This window comes from Camellia sinensis, chromosome 10, assembly GCF_055761805.1.
Source record: "Camellia sinensis isolate YWXY chromosome 10, ASM5576180v1, whole genome shotgun sequence".
NCBI lineage: Eukaryota > Viridiplantae > Streptophyta > Magnoliopsida > Ericales > Theaceae > Camellia > Camellia sinensis.
Window position 1 is genome coordinate 21519819 of NC_138970.1, and position 16403 is coordinate 21536221.

Sequence of the window (16403 nt, forward strand, 5' to 3'; positions counted from 1 at the left end):
GATATGGCTCTACTGCCGCGAGGGATTGGTATGCTGAGCTCCCGGAGGCTGTCCGGGATTTAGTAGACTTTGCAGGATTCGGGCCTTTCTGCATTGGGTTGTCACGTTGTTCTGCCAGGAGGACTTTGATGGCAGCCTTGGTAGAGAGATGGTGGGACACCACCAACTCCTTTCATTTCTCTGCCACTGGAGACATGACCATGACGCCTCTAGATTTTGCTGTGCTGACCGGCCTGGACATAGGAGGTTGGCCCATCCCCTATGATGAGGATATGGGCGAGTGGGAGGCCGCTTGGATGTATCTATTGGGGGCTCGCCCGCCTGTTGACAGGGTTTCTGGGAGAGTCCGATACACTTGGTTCTTTTCCCACTTCCGGTGGGCAGAGATGGTGCCCGAGACTCCCGAGGAGACGGAGCAGTACGCCCGTGGTTTCCTTATGTTCCTCTTCGGGACTACCCTGTTCGCCGATAGAGGGAACACAGTCGGGCTATACCTGCTGAGTGCTCTGGTTGACCTATCACAGGTCAGTCGATACGACTGGGGTGGCGCCGGCCTGGCTACCCTTTACTTTTATATGAGTGCGACCTCCCGCGGGCGGGGAGATTTACTTGGGGGCTACTGGAGAGCCTGGGAGGTACTTTTATGTCCCTTTGATTTACATTTCTGCTCTTCATTATTTGTACATTGCACACACAGCGCACTTTTACAGTCTGTATTCTGTTCTCAGCACTTTGTACTTACATTCTGCACTGCTTTTCTCAGCTATGGGTCTATGTATACTTCCCAGCATTAGCCCCAGAGTTGGAGGTGGCAGGGCCTCCCATGACCCCATATTCACTAGTGTTCGAGGGCCCGCACCGGCCGAGACCCCGAGAGACTCTCATTTACCTACGACAGTACTTTGACACTGTGCGACATTCGGAGGTACTTCAGAACTTTCAGTTCCTTTCATTTTCATCTTTGATTTGCTCTGTATATTCCTGATTTCTGATTGGTTTATGCATTTATCATCCGCAGATCTCATGGCAGCCTTGGGCGCTCCTGGGTGATGGTCTCCGACATCAATATACCGGAGGGTCAGACACCTCCCAGTATAGGGTCCTGCTCGAAGGGCCGGTTGGCAGGGCATGGTTCCTGGGGGAACGCTTTCTACGTCAGGTATGGGGGTATCTTTCTCAGGATCCTCCCGCAGTACCCCCAGTCAGTATGCGGACTGCTGACAGGCTCTCTTTCTCGGAGGTAGTCGGCGCCATGCTGGGTAGTGATGCTTTACTATATCTTGAGGAGGGGGACTATGCCACTTACCGTCACATATATTTGATGCCTCCATTGACGGGAGCTCGTACCCCGATGACGAGGCCTGCTGGTATGTCATCCTCGGGCCAGGCCCGGGCTCGGGCTGCAGACGCCCCTTCTACTAGTAGGGCTGGTACATCTAGAGGTGGGGGTAGACCGGTTCCTCCGATTCCGTCGACTTATCCTCATCCTGGATGGCCAGATATGCCAACTGAGTTGATGGCGTGGCAGTATGGGGCTATCTCTCCGACCCCGATCCCGCTAGAGCCTCCGATGCCCAGTGATCGGTACGCCATTGATCCTGACTCACCGCTGGTATGCCCCACTATTTTTTCATTCATCATTCAGACGTTTAGACATTCTTTTATTCACTGATGATTATGAGCTCATTTTCGCAGCCACCGCGAGGGTACATGGAGGAGGTGGTTGGACTGGTGGCCACACTCGAGGGCATGGTCCTGCGTAGGGAGGCACAGTTGTCTGTCGCGGGCATTCAGGTACCCTTCAGTTTTCTGGCATTTATCATACTTCTGATGACATGCTGATTTCTACTGCATCGATAGACTACTTGTGCAGAGCACATCTGACACACACCCCACTTGTACACTGTATTTACATGCACCCACTTCACGTAGCCTTTGCTTGTATCTGCATCTGATGTTTATATTTGGACTGATGTATTTGAATTGAACTTTTTGTTTTCAGATGCCTTCATGGTCCGGTCAGCCGCAGGCCAGGCCACCTGGGCCTCCTTGGGGAGCTGGGCCATCTGGGCCTTTTCAGGGAGTTGGGTCATCCGGGCCTTTTCAGGGGGCTGGGCCATCCCGGCCTTTCTGAGGAGCCGGCCATCTAGGCCTTTTCGAGGAGCTCGAGGAGGGCCTGTCCGCAGACGCAGGGCTCACGTTGTAGAGGCGGAGCCTGATGAGGAGGAGGAGGAGGAGGATGATGAGGAGGAGGAGGAGGCTACCGACCGTCAGTCAGAGACATCTGCTGAGAAGGGGGGCTCCGGTCTTGGTTCGGGGAATAGAGGCGAGGCTGAGGGGGATCCTGAGGATGACAGCTCCGACCCAGATGATGATGATGAGGAGTGCTTCTCATTCCCGCTCCCGAGGACATTGATGCTCCTGTTTCCTGCTTTATTTTTCTTTTTGCTAGTAGTTTGTAGCACTTTGCACATTGTTAGGCAGTTTTATTTTTTGTAAAACTTGTACCTTTGTTTGTTGTAAAGCATGATGGAATGAAACAGCTTTTGAAAAGGTGTTTGTATTTTAAACTTTAGCATCGTATCGCATCATTTTATTTTGCACAAAAATGAAATTGAATGGTAATGTGCATTGTGTAATCACCAAGTCAGGTAGTTAACCGACGCAACAAACTACGCAACTCAACTTACTAAGATATAATAGAACCTTAGGAAGCTTACAACTTAATAAACAAAATGCAATAACGTTGACAACGCAGATAAACAAGACTTAAACAAAGATTGCTTAAACAGAGCGCAATGACTCAAAAACACGAAACACGTCCGCTCGACAAACAACTCGATAAGTAAAACAACAACTCGATAAACAGAACTTGGCAACAACAGAGTGTACTTCGGACGATCTGGGCACCGGAACGCATCCGAAACAGAGGGAAATGAAGGCCTTTGACTCTCCCGTTGCATGGAAATGCTTGAAATTTTCCCTCGAAGGGTAAAACAGGGCCAAGGGGATACACTGCAGCATTGCCGGCCACCTTTGGGAGTCGGCCGGCCAATTTTGTGGAGAGAGGGAGCCGGCCGGCCAGTTTTGTAAAAAGTAAATGGCTGGCCAGCCAGAAAAGGTGGCCGGCCGGCCACTTATTCCTGCAGCCACCTGGTTTTTGACACGTGTCCCCGTGAATAGTGTTTTTCCCTCTATAAAAGCCTCAACTTCGGGAACATTCATTTCATCTTAGTTTTACACAAAGATGGAGGCGTTTCTTGCGGAAAATCTCACATCTTGGATCTCTTCTCTAGATGGCTCGGAAAAGCTGAACTTTCGGGGTTTTGGCTTGAATGCACTATTCACGCTGAGCCGTACTCCACTACAGCTCCCTTTTCTCCATGCCGCAGCAAGGTTCTGGAACCCAGTGACGCACGTTTTTAGCTTCGGCGGTCAAGAGGTATGTCCTACTTTCGAAGATTTTCAGGTTTTGATGGAGTCTGAATGCTCTGAAGTGATCTTGCCCCAGCTCCGTTTTGGCCATGCTCAGGCTTTAGGGCGGATGTGTGGGCTCACGGCGCATGACACTCGATCTCTGATCTGCAGTGGGGAACTGGACATCCTCGGCTTGATCCATCGTTTTTCCGACGCCTGTGACCGCAGCAACCATTATTGGCAGGGTTTCCGGCAACACGCCCTCTGCTTATGTTTGTTGTCTCACTTTCTACTTTCCTCGGGCTTCGGCGGAGCTAGCATTCGCCTGATTGAAGTTGCCCAAGGCTTGAGAGAAGGAAAGAGCTGTATTGCCATGACCTTGGCCGAGACACTGATGGGCTTAGATTCTGTCTATCGCCGGGAGGCGACTAGGTTTGCTGGGAGTCCACTGCTGCTGCAGGTAATGTTTCCCACCCGACCTTACATATATATTTGCTCACATTACTCAACCCTCAGGCTCGGTTTTTTTTTTCTCACAAAACCCTTGTCTTACTTTTCTCTCATCGTACGTCTCTCTGTTCTTTATTCTCTCATTTTCCATCCCTCCCCTAGGTATGGTTAATGGACAAGTTGCAGGTTGTGGACTCTTGCCCGGCCTATTCAGCTCGAGGCTACTTCTTTCGACAGCGCCTAGTCAATGCTCTTGACGAAAGGTGGTGGTTCGATTGGATGTGCAATTTGTCTGCAGACGGCATTGCTTGGCGTTGTCCTTGGCTCAACCTCCCGGCAATGAGCTATAGTATGTCCCGGCTGATTGGGATCCAATTGATTGGTCTAACCCACTGCGTATTTTATTTTCCGTTCCGGTTCCTGCGTCAGTTTGGTCATGATTAGACCTGCCCACCGGAGGGGATTGAGTACCCAGCCGCTTTCCCGGTCAAGGGTGCACAGCTTGCCCGATATGCCACAGCATGGAGGACTAGAGAGCTCCTGGCCCCTGCTTCCATTTTCAGTTGCACTTTGTCCGATGAGTGCTTGGATTGGCTCAATGAGGAGGCACAGGTTGGGCCTAGCTTGGCATCAGATGCTTCGTCCAGCTCTGGGAGGGGACGCAGAGATACTTGATTTAACTATGCCCCAAATTTATTGCTTATTTAGCATTTTCAAGTTTTCTTTATGAATGTACTAAAAAGCAACCTCGATTGTATGCAAGAGCAGGAGAACTCTATTTTGAAATCAATGAAATTGAAGGTTGTGGTACTGAAAATTTTCCGCTTTTGGTCCAAAAATGGTCTTAGTCGTAAAAAGATTAATTTGAACAAAGTCGACTTTTATTAAAACTTTTCAAAACTATTTTCGATGTGGATCAGAACTGGACACGCCGAAGATCTGTCACTGAGATGCACAACCCCAGATCCCTGCAACTGGAAAGTTGCCCCTAGTCTGAGTAACTTTGCACCATCGTGGCAACGGAAAGTTGCCCCTAGTCTGAGCAGCACTGTACCGGAGATCGCGATAAATGCTGATGGATAAAGATGACTGAGATGATCAAAATGGACAGAGTTGATCGGGGAAAAGTTTATGGCTGAACTTCAAGGTGAAGTTGCCTACGTATCCCAAAGATGGGAATCAAGCCTTACGTAGTTCAGGCCCGGGTTCACTCGAGTATTTTCACTCTCCTTTTGCGCTCTAACTTTTGCCAAGGCCGCCCTTTGCGGGTTTTCAACCTTGCGAGCTCAGTTTTTATATTTTCTAATTTTTTTGTGCTCTGACTTTTGCCTAGGTCGCCCTTTCGGGTTTTCGGCCTAGCGAGCCTCTCAAGGGTGATATTTCTTCAACTTGTCCATATTGATCGGTTGTGAGAACTCCAAGCCATCTAGATCCATCAGAACCACAGCTCCACCTGACCAGATAGCTTTGATGATGTAAGGACCAGTCCAATTGGGTTTGAACTTGCCCCTTGGGTCGTGGATGGGAGCTCGGTTGTCTTTTAGCACCAAATCTCCTTCTTTCAGATTCCTGGACTTAACCTTCTTGTTGAAAGCCCGGGCAATTCTGCGTTGATAGCCTTGGATGTGGTACAGTGCTTTCAGTCTTCTTTCATCAAAGAGCATGAGTTCTTCGAATCTGCTTTGCTGCCAATCTGCTTCGGCTATTTGGCACTCAGCCAATACTCGTAACGACGGAACCTCAATCTCGATGGGTAGAACAACCTCCATTCCATAGACCAATGAATATGGAGTTGCTCCAGTAGAAGTTCTGATTGAAGTCCTGTAGCCCCACAGAGCAAATGGCAGCTTGTCTGGCCAATCCCGATAGGTTCCCACCATCTTCTGCAGTATATGCTTGATATTCTTGTTGGCGGCCTCAACCACTCCGTTGGTCTGCGGCCGGTATGTAGATGACTTATGGAAAGCCACATTGTATTTTTCCAACAAGTCTATCACTTCTTTCTTGAAGTGGGAACCATTATCTGAAATTATCTCGTTTGGCACCCCGTAGCGACAGATGATGTTGTTTCTGATGAACTTTGCGACGTGCGACGCCTTCAACACCGCGTATGATTGGGCCTCGACCCACTTTGTGAAATAATCTATCGCTACTAGGATAAACTCATGCCCGTTTGACCCCTTCGGGGTAACAGCTCCGATCACATCAATTCCCCAAACCGAAAAAGGCCATGGTGAAGTCATGTTGTACAGCTTTGACGGTGGGATGTTCATGCGGTTTGCATGAATTTGACACTTGTGGCATCGCCGAACAAAACTAATACAATCCTCCTCCATGGTTGACCAGTAGTAGCCCTGTCTGAGGATCTTTCTAGCCAGCATTACCCCATTCATGTGTGCACCGCACTCTCCCCCATGGATGGCCTCCATCAGGCGCTTCGACTCTTCAGCTTCTACACAGAGCTTATGCATTCCCAGATGACCCCTTTTGTATAGCTTTCCCCCGCAGATAATGAACTGAGCAGCCATTCTTCTGATGGCCCTCTTATCCTTGGCATTTGCCCCTAGTGGATACGCCTCCTTTTCCAAGAAGTTCCAGATGTCGTAATACCAAGGGTTGCCGTCTTGAGCCTCATCTATGGCGGAAATTGACTCGTATGCTGGCGCAAACTTTTGATCAATGATGACAGGACGCATCCGGACTCCGGACGGGATGTCTATCATAGAAGATAGAGTTGCTAGTGAATCTGCGAACCTGTTGTTCTCTCTTACGAGGTGGGTGAAATTTAGCTTCTCAAACCGAGGAATTAACAAATCCAAGGTTTGGTGGGAAATTATCATCCTTTCCTCCTTGACTTTCCAATCTCCTTTTGCTTGAGACACAACAAGGTTCGAGTCCCCAATAATATCCAACCGTCTTGCCCCTAGTTCTAGGGCTGCTTCCAGGCCAGCAATACATGCCTCATACTCTGCCTCATTGTTCGAGACTTTGAACTGGAGCTTGAATGCTAAAGGGATACGGGAATCGTCAGGCGCTATCAGCAACACCCCTATCCCATACCCATACTGGTTTGACGCTCCGTCAAAGTACATCGTCCAAGTTTCATCTTCGACGTGCAGAATGGCTTCATCTAGGAATAGATACTCAACCGCTTCATCCCCCTCAACCGGGTGGTCGGCAAGGAACTCCGCTACTGCTCTCCCTTTTACTGACTTGCGCGTTACATACTTCAAATCAAATTCGGAGAGCAACAACAGCCAACGAGCTAGCCTACCCGTAAGTGCTGGTTTCTCGAAAAGATAATTGATGGGATCCAAACGCGAAACCAACATTACAGAGTGAGCTAACAGGTAGTGCCGCAGCTTCCTGGTTGCCCATACCAAGGCCAAACAAGCCTTCTCCAGCGGTGTATAGCGGGTCTCGTAATCCAGCATCTTTTTGCTCAGATAGTAGATGGCCCTTTCCACTTTGTCTTCTGATTCCTGCGCGAGCATGCAGCCCATGGTAGTCTTAGTGACCGAAAGGTACAATATCAACGGTCTCCCCGGCTCTGGTGGTGACAACACGGGCGGGTTCTGTAGATACTCTTTGATCTGCTTAAAAGCTGCTTGACATCGGCCGTCCCATTGGAATTTCTTTCCTTTCTTCAGGAGACCAAAAAGTGGTTCACAAGTCAAGGTTAATTTAGAAATAAACCGTCTTATGAATTGCACTTTACCCAGAAAGCCTCGCACCTCCTTTTCAGTCCTTGGTGGTGGCATTTCTAAGATGGGCTTGATTGTGGAAGGGTCGACCTCGATGCCCCTTTGTGTAATCAGAAACCCCTAGCATCTTCCCTGCTGTAACACCAAACGTGCATTTCTGGGGATTCAGTCGCAGCCGAAACTCTTTGATCCTTTGAAAGAATTTTTGTAAGGCGGTGTAGTGGCCCTCTCTTTCTTTGGACTTGACAATCATGTCGTCCACACACACCTCGACCTCTTTATGGATCATATCATGCAATATTGTAGTTGCTGCCCGTTGATACGTAGCTCCAGCATTTTTCAACCCGAATGGCATCACTCTATAACAATATGTACCCCACGGGGTAGTAAACGCAGTCTTCTCCCGGTCTTCGGGTGCCATGAATATCTGATTATAGCCTGAGAAACCATCCATAAACGAAAGCAAGACATGTCCTGCCGTGAAATCCACCAATTCATCAATGTGTGGCAAGGGAAAGTCGTCCTTCGGACTGGCCCTGTTCAAATCTCTGAAGTCTACACAGACCCGAATTCTGCCATCCTTATTTGGCACCGGAACAATGTTGGCCAACCAAGTTGGGTATTCAGATACCAGCAGGAACCCTGCGTCAATTTGCTTGGTGACCTCTTCCTTAATTTTGAGAGCCCAGTCCGGGCGGATCCTTCTGAGTTTCTGTTTGACAGGACGGGCCTCGGGATCAAGAGGGATCCGGTGCTGTACAATCTCAGGATCGATTCCAGGCATGTCTTCGTAGGACCACGCGAAAACATCTTTGAAATCTTTTAATAAAGCGACTAAGCGCTCGCGCTCCTCCGAAGACAACGTGGACCCGATCTGGACCAGCCGCGGGTCCTTCTCAGTACCAACATTCACAGTAGTGATTTCATCCATTAAAGGTTTAACAAATCTTTCCTGCTCTTGATCAATTAACCGTTGTAAAACTGGGGGAATTTCTCCCTCATTGTTTTCATCAAAATTTTGAAAATCCTGATTTAAGCAATAAATCAAAGGCACAGAAAAATACTCAGAAACCACATCCACATCATTCTCATTAAATATTTCCAAGCCGTCAGATTCTTCTGTTACAACAGACTCAAAAGAAAATGAAAATGATGACCTAGACAGGACTGTGGCATCCGGGTTATCACCCCCAGGAATACCGGACTCAGACTCAGTCGAGCTGGAATCTGATTCCGACGCACAAGATTCGGTGGAATCAGATTCCGGCTCACTACCTGACCCGGAGCTGCTAGATAAAAAGGCTTCTTCATATTGCCAGATGAGAGAAGGTGCGATAGATGCATCCAAGATCGGTGCTGGAAAGCCCGCAGCTATTTCATCTCCAATCATAGAAACCGAAGAGTTATCCCCCAAGCACTCTTGGTCGATCGGAGGATCTGAAAGTAGACTCACCAGTGCTACCCCCATTTCAAGCTCTGTGCTCTCAGGATCCACTGCTCTACACTGTTCAACCTCAGTTGGTGGGTCTGTCTGCGCTTCGGCAACGTCATCCCCAGGTAATTGTAAATCGAAGAAGATTTCGAAACCAGGCACGCGCTTCTTCTCCGCGTTCAGCCATGGCTCTGGGAAGCCGCAGAATGGAAAGTCTTCCCCCTCCCGGACGAAGCGTCCGTTTAGGGTACCCCAAATGGGCCTATGCATTAACTCAAATGGCTTCCCAGCCTTCTTTGCTCTGGCCCTTCCGGCCATTTCTTTCCCTTTCCTCACCCAGTCCTCTTTGGTGGGCAGATAACCCAGTCCAAAGGTGTGAGGGTTGTGTGGCACTTCGGCCAACACTGAGACGCCCTTCCAGCCGCTTCTCCCTAATCCCATCCCGGGGGTATGTTTTAGCTTGTTCATGAGGTAGATAGATTGAGCACTAACGTACATACCCTCATTCACAGCCATGACATTCTGCACCACTTGAGCCTCGGCCAAAGTGAACCCCGACAAAAACACATCCTCCGTGCCGTGCTCGATCTCCAAGATAGGTGTGGACACTTCCGGCGGCGGATGGATTGATGAATTCCCAAAAACGATCGCTACCCCTTTCCCGTGAGGGTACTTTAGCATCTGATGTAGAGTGGAAGAGACTGCTTTGACCTGGTGCAACCACGGTCGCCCCAAAAGTAGGTTAAAGGTTGCAGGAACGTCCAAGATATGAAATTCAATGCTGTGTTGTCCTGGACCAACCTTGGTTTGAATTTTAACAGTCCCCATCACTTCTCTGCTGGTACTGTCGTATGCTCTGATCACTTGAGTAGTTGGGATGAAGTCCACGGGCTTCAACCCGATTGCATATGCCGTTCTAGTCGGGCAGACATTAATCGCAGACCCGGTATCAACAAGTACCACCGGTATCCACTTATCTCTACATTCCACAGAAATATAGAGAGGTCTGTTATGATTTGTGCCCTCAGGCGGTAGTTCCTTGTCCGAAAAGGTTAATGCCGGGGAACCTCCTCCCGGAAAAACCAGCCCAACCAGCTGTTCAGGCGTGGTGTCTATGGAGAGTTTGGACTTGTCCATGGCAGATAGGACAGCTTCCCTATGTACTCGTGATGCCATTAGCAGTCCCCAGATGGAGATGTCTGCTTGTATCTTTTTTAACTGTTTCAGCACAGCTTCATCTTCAATCTGCTTCTCCTTCTATTTCTCCGCTTCTCTATCCTTCCCGGATGCCTCGGGTTGGTCCAGGTGTGGGGGTTTGAAGTACCGCCCACTTCTCATCATGTGGTCAACCTCATCGAGGTACCAAGTGTCATCCGGTTGATTATTTCCCCAGTCTTCGTCCGTGTGGGCAAGACATAAGTCATCGTCTTCCCACCACATTCCGTCGGCAGCCAATAGACACCTGTCTGGCTCCAGTTTAGTTGCACTCGCAGTACTCCCTGTCCACATGCTCGCTGCATTCTCTATCTTCGTGCACACAGCACTTTCGGTCCCCTCAGGGCCTTTAGCTTTCCTAATTCTCTCAGCCTCCTCAAACTTTTCTCGTTCCAGCTGCATTAGTACAGCACTTTGTTCAACAATTCCTGTATCCATAATGCCCAAGTCTCGAGCGGAATTCTTAGCACCGGCGCTCTCCGGCGATACAACTTGACTTTCGGCCATTCCGGCCACAGCTGATACCTCCGCCCCTGCCGGGCTCTGTTCTGGTTGGGCTTCCCCCACTTCATCTGGTTGATCCTCGAGCCATCCAGTGGCCTCTGCCGATTCCTCATGGTCGAACCAGTTGATTGACGCATCCCTCGGTTCCTGGTCATCGAAAAATTGCAGGTTGGCAAAGTCCTCCTCTACGGCTGTCAGATCATCTGCCCATAGCCCAGATCCATCCCCCCGGATCATGCATAGCTCTCCTATCTCTGGCAATTCTATACCTAGCCCAATTCGGCTCGTTGATAGGATGTACTCTCTTGGATCATAGGCTCCCCCAGCAAAACTCTGTCCAGTCCCAGATTCAACAATCTCATTCTCTCCCAAAATCTGCCCTGCCCTATCTTCGACGGTCACCACCATCGGTTCTGGTTGGGTTTTGGAGATGTCCACCATGCACAAGAAGTCAGTGCAATCGGGGAGGAGCACCTCCGGCTTGGGTAGGTGGGTGGGCATAATATAGATGCTAGGATCGTAAGATGCGACCCCAGTCTGGATAAAATTGATTCTATTGGGAGGAGGAGCTTGGTTATGTGGTGGGAGAGGGTTGGTTGTGACATTGGGTTTATCAGGAGGCGCGATCACCTGCTTGTCAATAAGATCCTGGATCTCATGACGCAATCTGTAACAACGGTCGGTGTCGTGACCGTGTTGTTGGTGATACGCACAGTACTTTGCTGGGTCATGAGAGGGAGGGAGTGGATTCGGTAGTGGCTTTGGCTCCAAGGGTTTCAAATGCTTTTTCCTGATCAATACCCCTAGAGCTTTGGACAGGGGCATATATAGTGGGGTAAAAGTTCTTTGGCCTTGCGGTTGGAATCTGTTGGTTTGTGTGTTGCTTCCGGACGCGCCGGAGAAGGGTGTGGCAGCTATGGGCCTTGGAGGGGGAGGGGGAGTGGTGGTGACCATACTGACTTCCGAGGCTCTTGTATTTGCAGCGCCACTCGGGCCCGCATTGTTATTACGGTTGAAAGTCCTCCTCAGTTGTTCCCTGTCGTGGTCAAACAGACCTTGTTTCATTGCGTCTTCGATTTGCACCCCCATCTCATGTAAATCTGCGAAAGTAGGAAAGGGGACTACAATCATTCTCTGCATCAATTTTGGGTGGAGATTGCGCACAATCATCCGGATTTGATCTTTGTCAGTGGGCCTTAAAGTCATCATTGATGCCTTTGCCCTCCATCGGATTACAAAGTCCGAGAAAGTTTCCTTGGGCTCTTGCCTTGTCGTTTCGAGATCATGGGTTGTGATCTCGATCTGAGTGTTGTACGAATATTGCGCGACAAAGGCCTCAGCCATTTCATCCCAATTCCTTTTCACTTCATCTTGTAACTTTGCGTACCAGTGGGCGGCCACACCTGACAGGGTTCGGCCAAATAGTGAAAGCTTCTGTGGTCATGTTAGGCCCATTGGCCGCAAAATGTCTGCGAACAGTCGGAGATGGACCATGGGGTCGCCGGACCCGTCAAAGCGGTCGATTTGTGGCATTTTGAACCTATCGGGGAGTGTTACGGCCTCCTCGGTATATCCGTCTTCAATATCCGGCACAGCCTTGACCCCTTGGGATTTCTTGAAGAGTTTCTCAAGTTTGCTCAATTTCAGAGCTGTATGATCAACCTCGAACTCGAAGGGAGAGTCGGGGCGATTGGGTGCATGGACCTTGGACAGTTGTGGTGGAAACGGGGGCGGAGCTGGCCCCGTTGGAAGATTTGTGTCCTCTTGTAAGTTTTGGACATTCGGCAGGGTATTCTGGGCATTTGGTGGGGCGTTCTGAACAGTAGGTGCCTGCTCAGGTAATGGAGCCCCTGCCGGAGGAGGGACTTGATGTGAAGCAGATGCAGCATTCTGCTGTTGCAATCGGGTAATTAGCTCAGCCTGTTGGGTCATAATCTCGGCCTGTTGCTTGGCGAGTTCATCTCGGCGAACGACATCCTGCTGCATGGCCCACATGGTTTCTTGCATTTGGCGCACCATCTCCTCAACTCCTGTTGGCGTTGCCATACTGTTTTGATCTATTTGAACTACTGGCAGATCTGTCTCAATGGGGATCTCAATCCGACTGTCCACTGATGGGGGAAACCACTGTTCTGGTGATCTCTGTTCAGATACACTGCGCTTTTTCTGGTTCTTTCTGGTAACAGGGGGTAGAGAATGGAACACTGGCTGTCCGTCGATTAGATCCTCAGATCGATTGAGTCGACGACCTCGTGTCCAAAGTGCTTGGGGAATGCTTGCTGGGTTGGAAGCAATTGTGCTAGAACTGACCCTAGCAAAAGATAAATAAAACGAAAAGGAAATAAATAAACAGATAAACGGATAGCATAACAGCTTAAAATAAAATGCATGACACACAGCCGGGCATAACAACACACAGTTGATAAGCTGAATACACACTGTCCTCAAACACTGATTATTATCCCTGTATCACTGTCTCCTAAAACAGAATCTGATACCCGCAGATATAACTGATTCTCAAATACTGGATGATGCCCGCAGGCCTGATACCCATAATACTGAACTGATGCCCGCAGGCCTGATGCCCAAACTTGTATACTGAACTGATGCCCGCAGGCCTGATGCCCAAACTCATATACTGAACTGATGCCCGCAGGCCTGATGCCCAAACTCATATACTGATACATGCATTCCTGTAGAGACGCACTCTAAAGCACATAACAGATAAGTGAGAGCCAAAAACACCCCTATGTTGGGGTAGGGTTTCCCTGTCCTATTTTGTTAGGAGCTAGGGTTTCACTACGCACAGAGCGGTTTCAAACAACCTATGAACGGGTAAGCAACCTGTCCTAGTTAGGAATGGTCACTATGGATCCGAATATGTACTAGGTCGAATGGTCAAAGAGGGTGCCCCGGTAAAACCGGGGTTTGTGTTCCCATACTGGCAGAGCCCACAACCGGTCAGCCTTATGGTCATGCCTTGACAAGACAAGCCTCCGGCAAACCGTTCAGGAATAGCAGATGGCAAACACGGTGTCCTAGGCGCACCAATACAAATGCAATGCAAAGAAAGACACAAGTGTAGTCAAAAACAGATATCATGAGTTCGAGTCAAGTTCTCTAAATCCCTAGCAGAGTCGCCAGAAACTGTAGACGTCCCCGAACGCCCCGGGAGGAACGAGCTCCCGTTCTGTTCATATTGGGGTCACTACAGCTCAAGACTCTCAAATTTGTCACGGTTCTAAGTCTGAACCAAAGAGTCCAAATCCGGCAAATCGTTTTGAGAAAAACAGATTTTTGAAAGAAGTGCCAAACATGGACTGCTTTGCCAGATACAGAGTCGCCACCTAAATATTTTATTTTGGGAAATTTAGGAAACCCTGACTCGGTGCCAAAGGCCACGTGTCCGTCATCACCAAAGTTGCCTCGGCTCGGGAACTTGGGTACGATTGGGGAAGGTCACTTCGTGAGCACCCCCTCTCACCCGATCAAAGATCGGCCTCTACTAACCATGATATCTATTTTTGAAAACTTTGTGTGTTCTTATTTCGGTTATTAGCCTAGGTTACTATGTGATGCGCACAGCATACAAGTATAGACTGGATCGCCTGAATTGGAACAAAACGTTTCATGTTTATTTTTGAAAGGTGGTTTGCTACTCGCAAGTAGGCTTAAAACATTTGATGATTTATTCCAATTTAAGTAACCCAACCTTCACCCACAGGCATTCAGGCAATTATATCACATAAGCAAATAGCCTCATGGTAAGCATGCTAGTCATGGCAGTCACTCACACGCATGCAAGGATGCTAAAGCATAAAACTTACCAAGTACTCCAAGCCAAAAACAGAAACTACATTAGAAATCATGCATGATCCTAAGTATACAAAAATGCCTAATGCAACACATGCAAAAATGCAACTATAGCAGGCTCGGCTATTCTAAACATAGCATATGAAATGCTACAACTAACATGTATTCAATTTGGAATTGAAAGTACAATGCAGTTAGTATGATACGCCGAGCCCGGTGCATGCAAAACAGATGAATGACGCAAACATGCTATCATACTGTATGCTAATTGAAATATGCCCTAATCTAACCATCATAAGCGGATAAATAAAAGGGAAGAAAGACGTGGGGTTGGAAGACATACAACACACACACGCACACTTATTACAGTTATGCCCTCGCGCAGAGGGTCCGAATAAATATACAGTCCCGAATAAAAGAATATTACAGTCCAAATATTACAGTCCGAATAATATACAAATTCCTAATTAATTAACAAATTAACTAAGAAAACAAATAAAACTGGCATGCAAGCCAGGGACTGCCTTGCTTCTGATGAATGATGCATGTCTGGGCTGCCTTGCGCGGAAATCCATGGCGATGCCCCGATTAGCCTCTGTTTGCACTTTTTCTTAAAATGCGCGCCAAACTCCGAAAGTTTGCTAATTCTTCATTTGCTGCAACAGAGAGCAGGAAAGGGGCATAACAATGTATTTTCACAGATATATGCATGCCTCGATCCTCGTGCCACCAATCACGCATATCGATGCATGATGGCCGAGGAGTCGAAATGTGCAACTCAATATAGAATGAATGCACGTATAAACACAATAAGAACCTAACTCCATCATGGATGATCCGGAGTGTCGATGACTAGGGAATTGAGACACATTCCGTCACTCGGAGTACGAAATGCACCTCGTTTCCCGTGCCCGGACTAACTCCTATCCCGAACACGATGCAATATGCATGACATGCATGAAATGCGACTAAGATACAATCCTAACATACACAATGCTATGAAAATGAGATGCCTCGAAATGCATGCACACGGGCACGCAAACCGAGAAAATGACAGAATGCGATCTAAAATACAACCTAGTATGCACTATGCGGTGAAAATGAGATGCCTCGAAATGCGTGCACACGGGTACGTAAACCGAGGCAATGACAGAATGCGATCTAAATGACATGGAAATGTGATATGGGCTTACACTAATATGAGAGAGCCTCAGCCACACTCACATAAGAGACCGATGGATGAAAATGAAGTGCCTCGAAATGCGTGCACACGGGCACGCAAACCGAGGCGATGGTATACACATGCAATGGCATGGAAATGGCATATAGAATGCAATATGGACTTATACTAACATGAGAGAGCCTCAGCCACAATCACATAAGAGGCCGATGGGTGAAAATGAAGTGCCTCGAAATGCTTGCACACAGGCACGCAAACCGAGGCAATGGCATACGCAATGCAATGGCATGGAAATGGCATATAGAATGCAATATGGACTTATACTAACATGAGAGAGCCTCATCCACACTCACATAAGAGGCCGATGGGTGAAAATGAAGTGCCTCGAAATGCGTGCACACGGGCACGCAAACCGAGGCAATGGCATACGCAATGCAATGGCATGGAAAAGACATATAAGCATGCTAATGGATTTTCAGCAATGAAACGTGGGGGAAAACGGCCCCGAAATGAGGCGAAAACACACCCGATGCACAGAATAGTCCCGAAACACGAATTTTGGCATCCGAAATGGCCTATAGCTATGCCAAACATGCAAAATTGGTACATGAAATGTAAAGACAGAAGCAAGGCAGTCCCAAAATTAGCATTTTACCAGTACAAAACATGGCCAAACAGCAAACCGAGA

At 48.4% G+C, this 16403-nt stretch overlaps 1 protein-coding gene across 1 annotated transcript; it reads left to right on the forward strand.

The window, feature by feature from the left end:
• Nucleotides 1–1024: 1024 nt before the first annotated feature.
• On the forward strand, nt 1025–2553 carry LOC145801006 (uncharacterized). Its single transcript, XM_082891031.1, has 3 exons — nt 1025–1612; nt 1696–1794; nt 2003–2553. The coding sequence occupies exons 1-3, from the start codon at nt 1208–1210 to the stop codon at nt 2132–2134; spliced, it is 636 nt and encodes a 211-aa protein (XP_082747157.1). The 5' UTR covers nt 1025–1207; the 3' UTR covers nt 2135–2553.
• Nucleotides 2554–16403: the final 13850 nt, after the last annotated feature.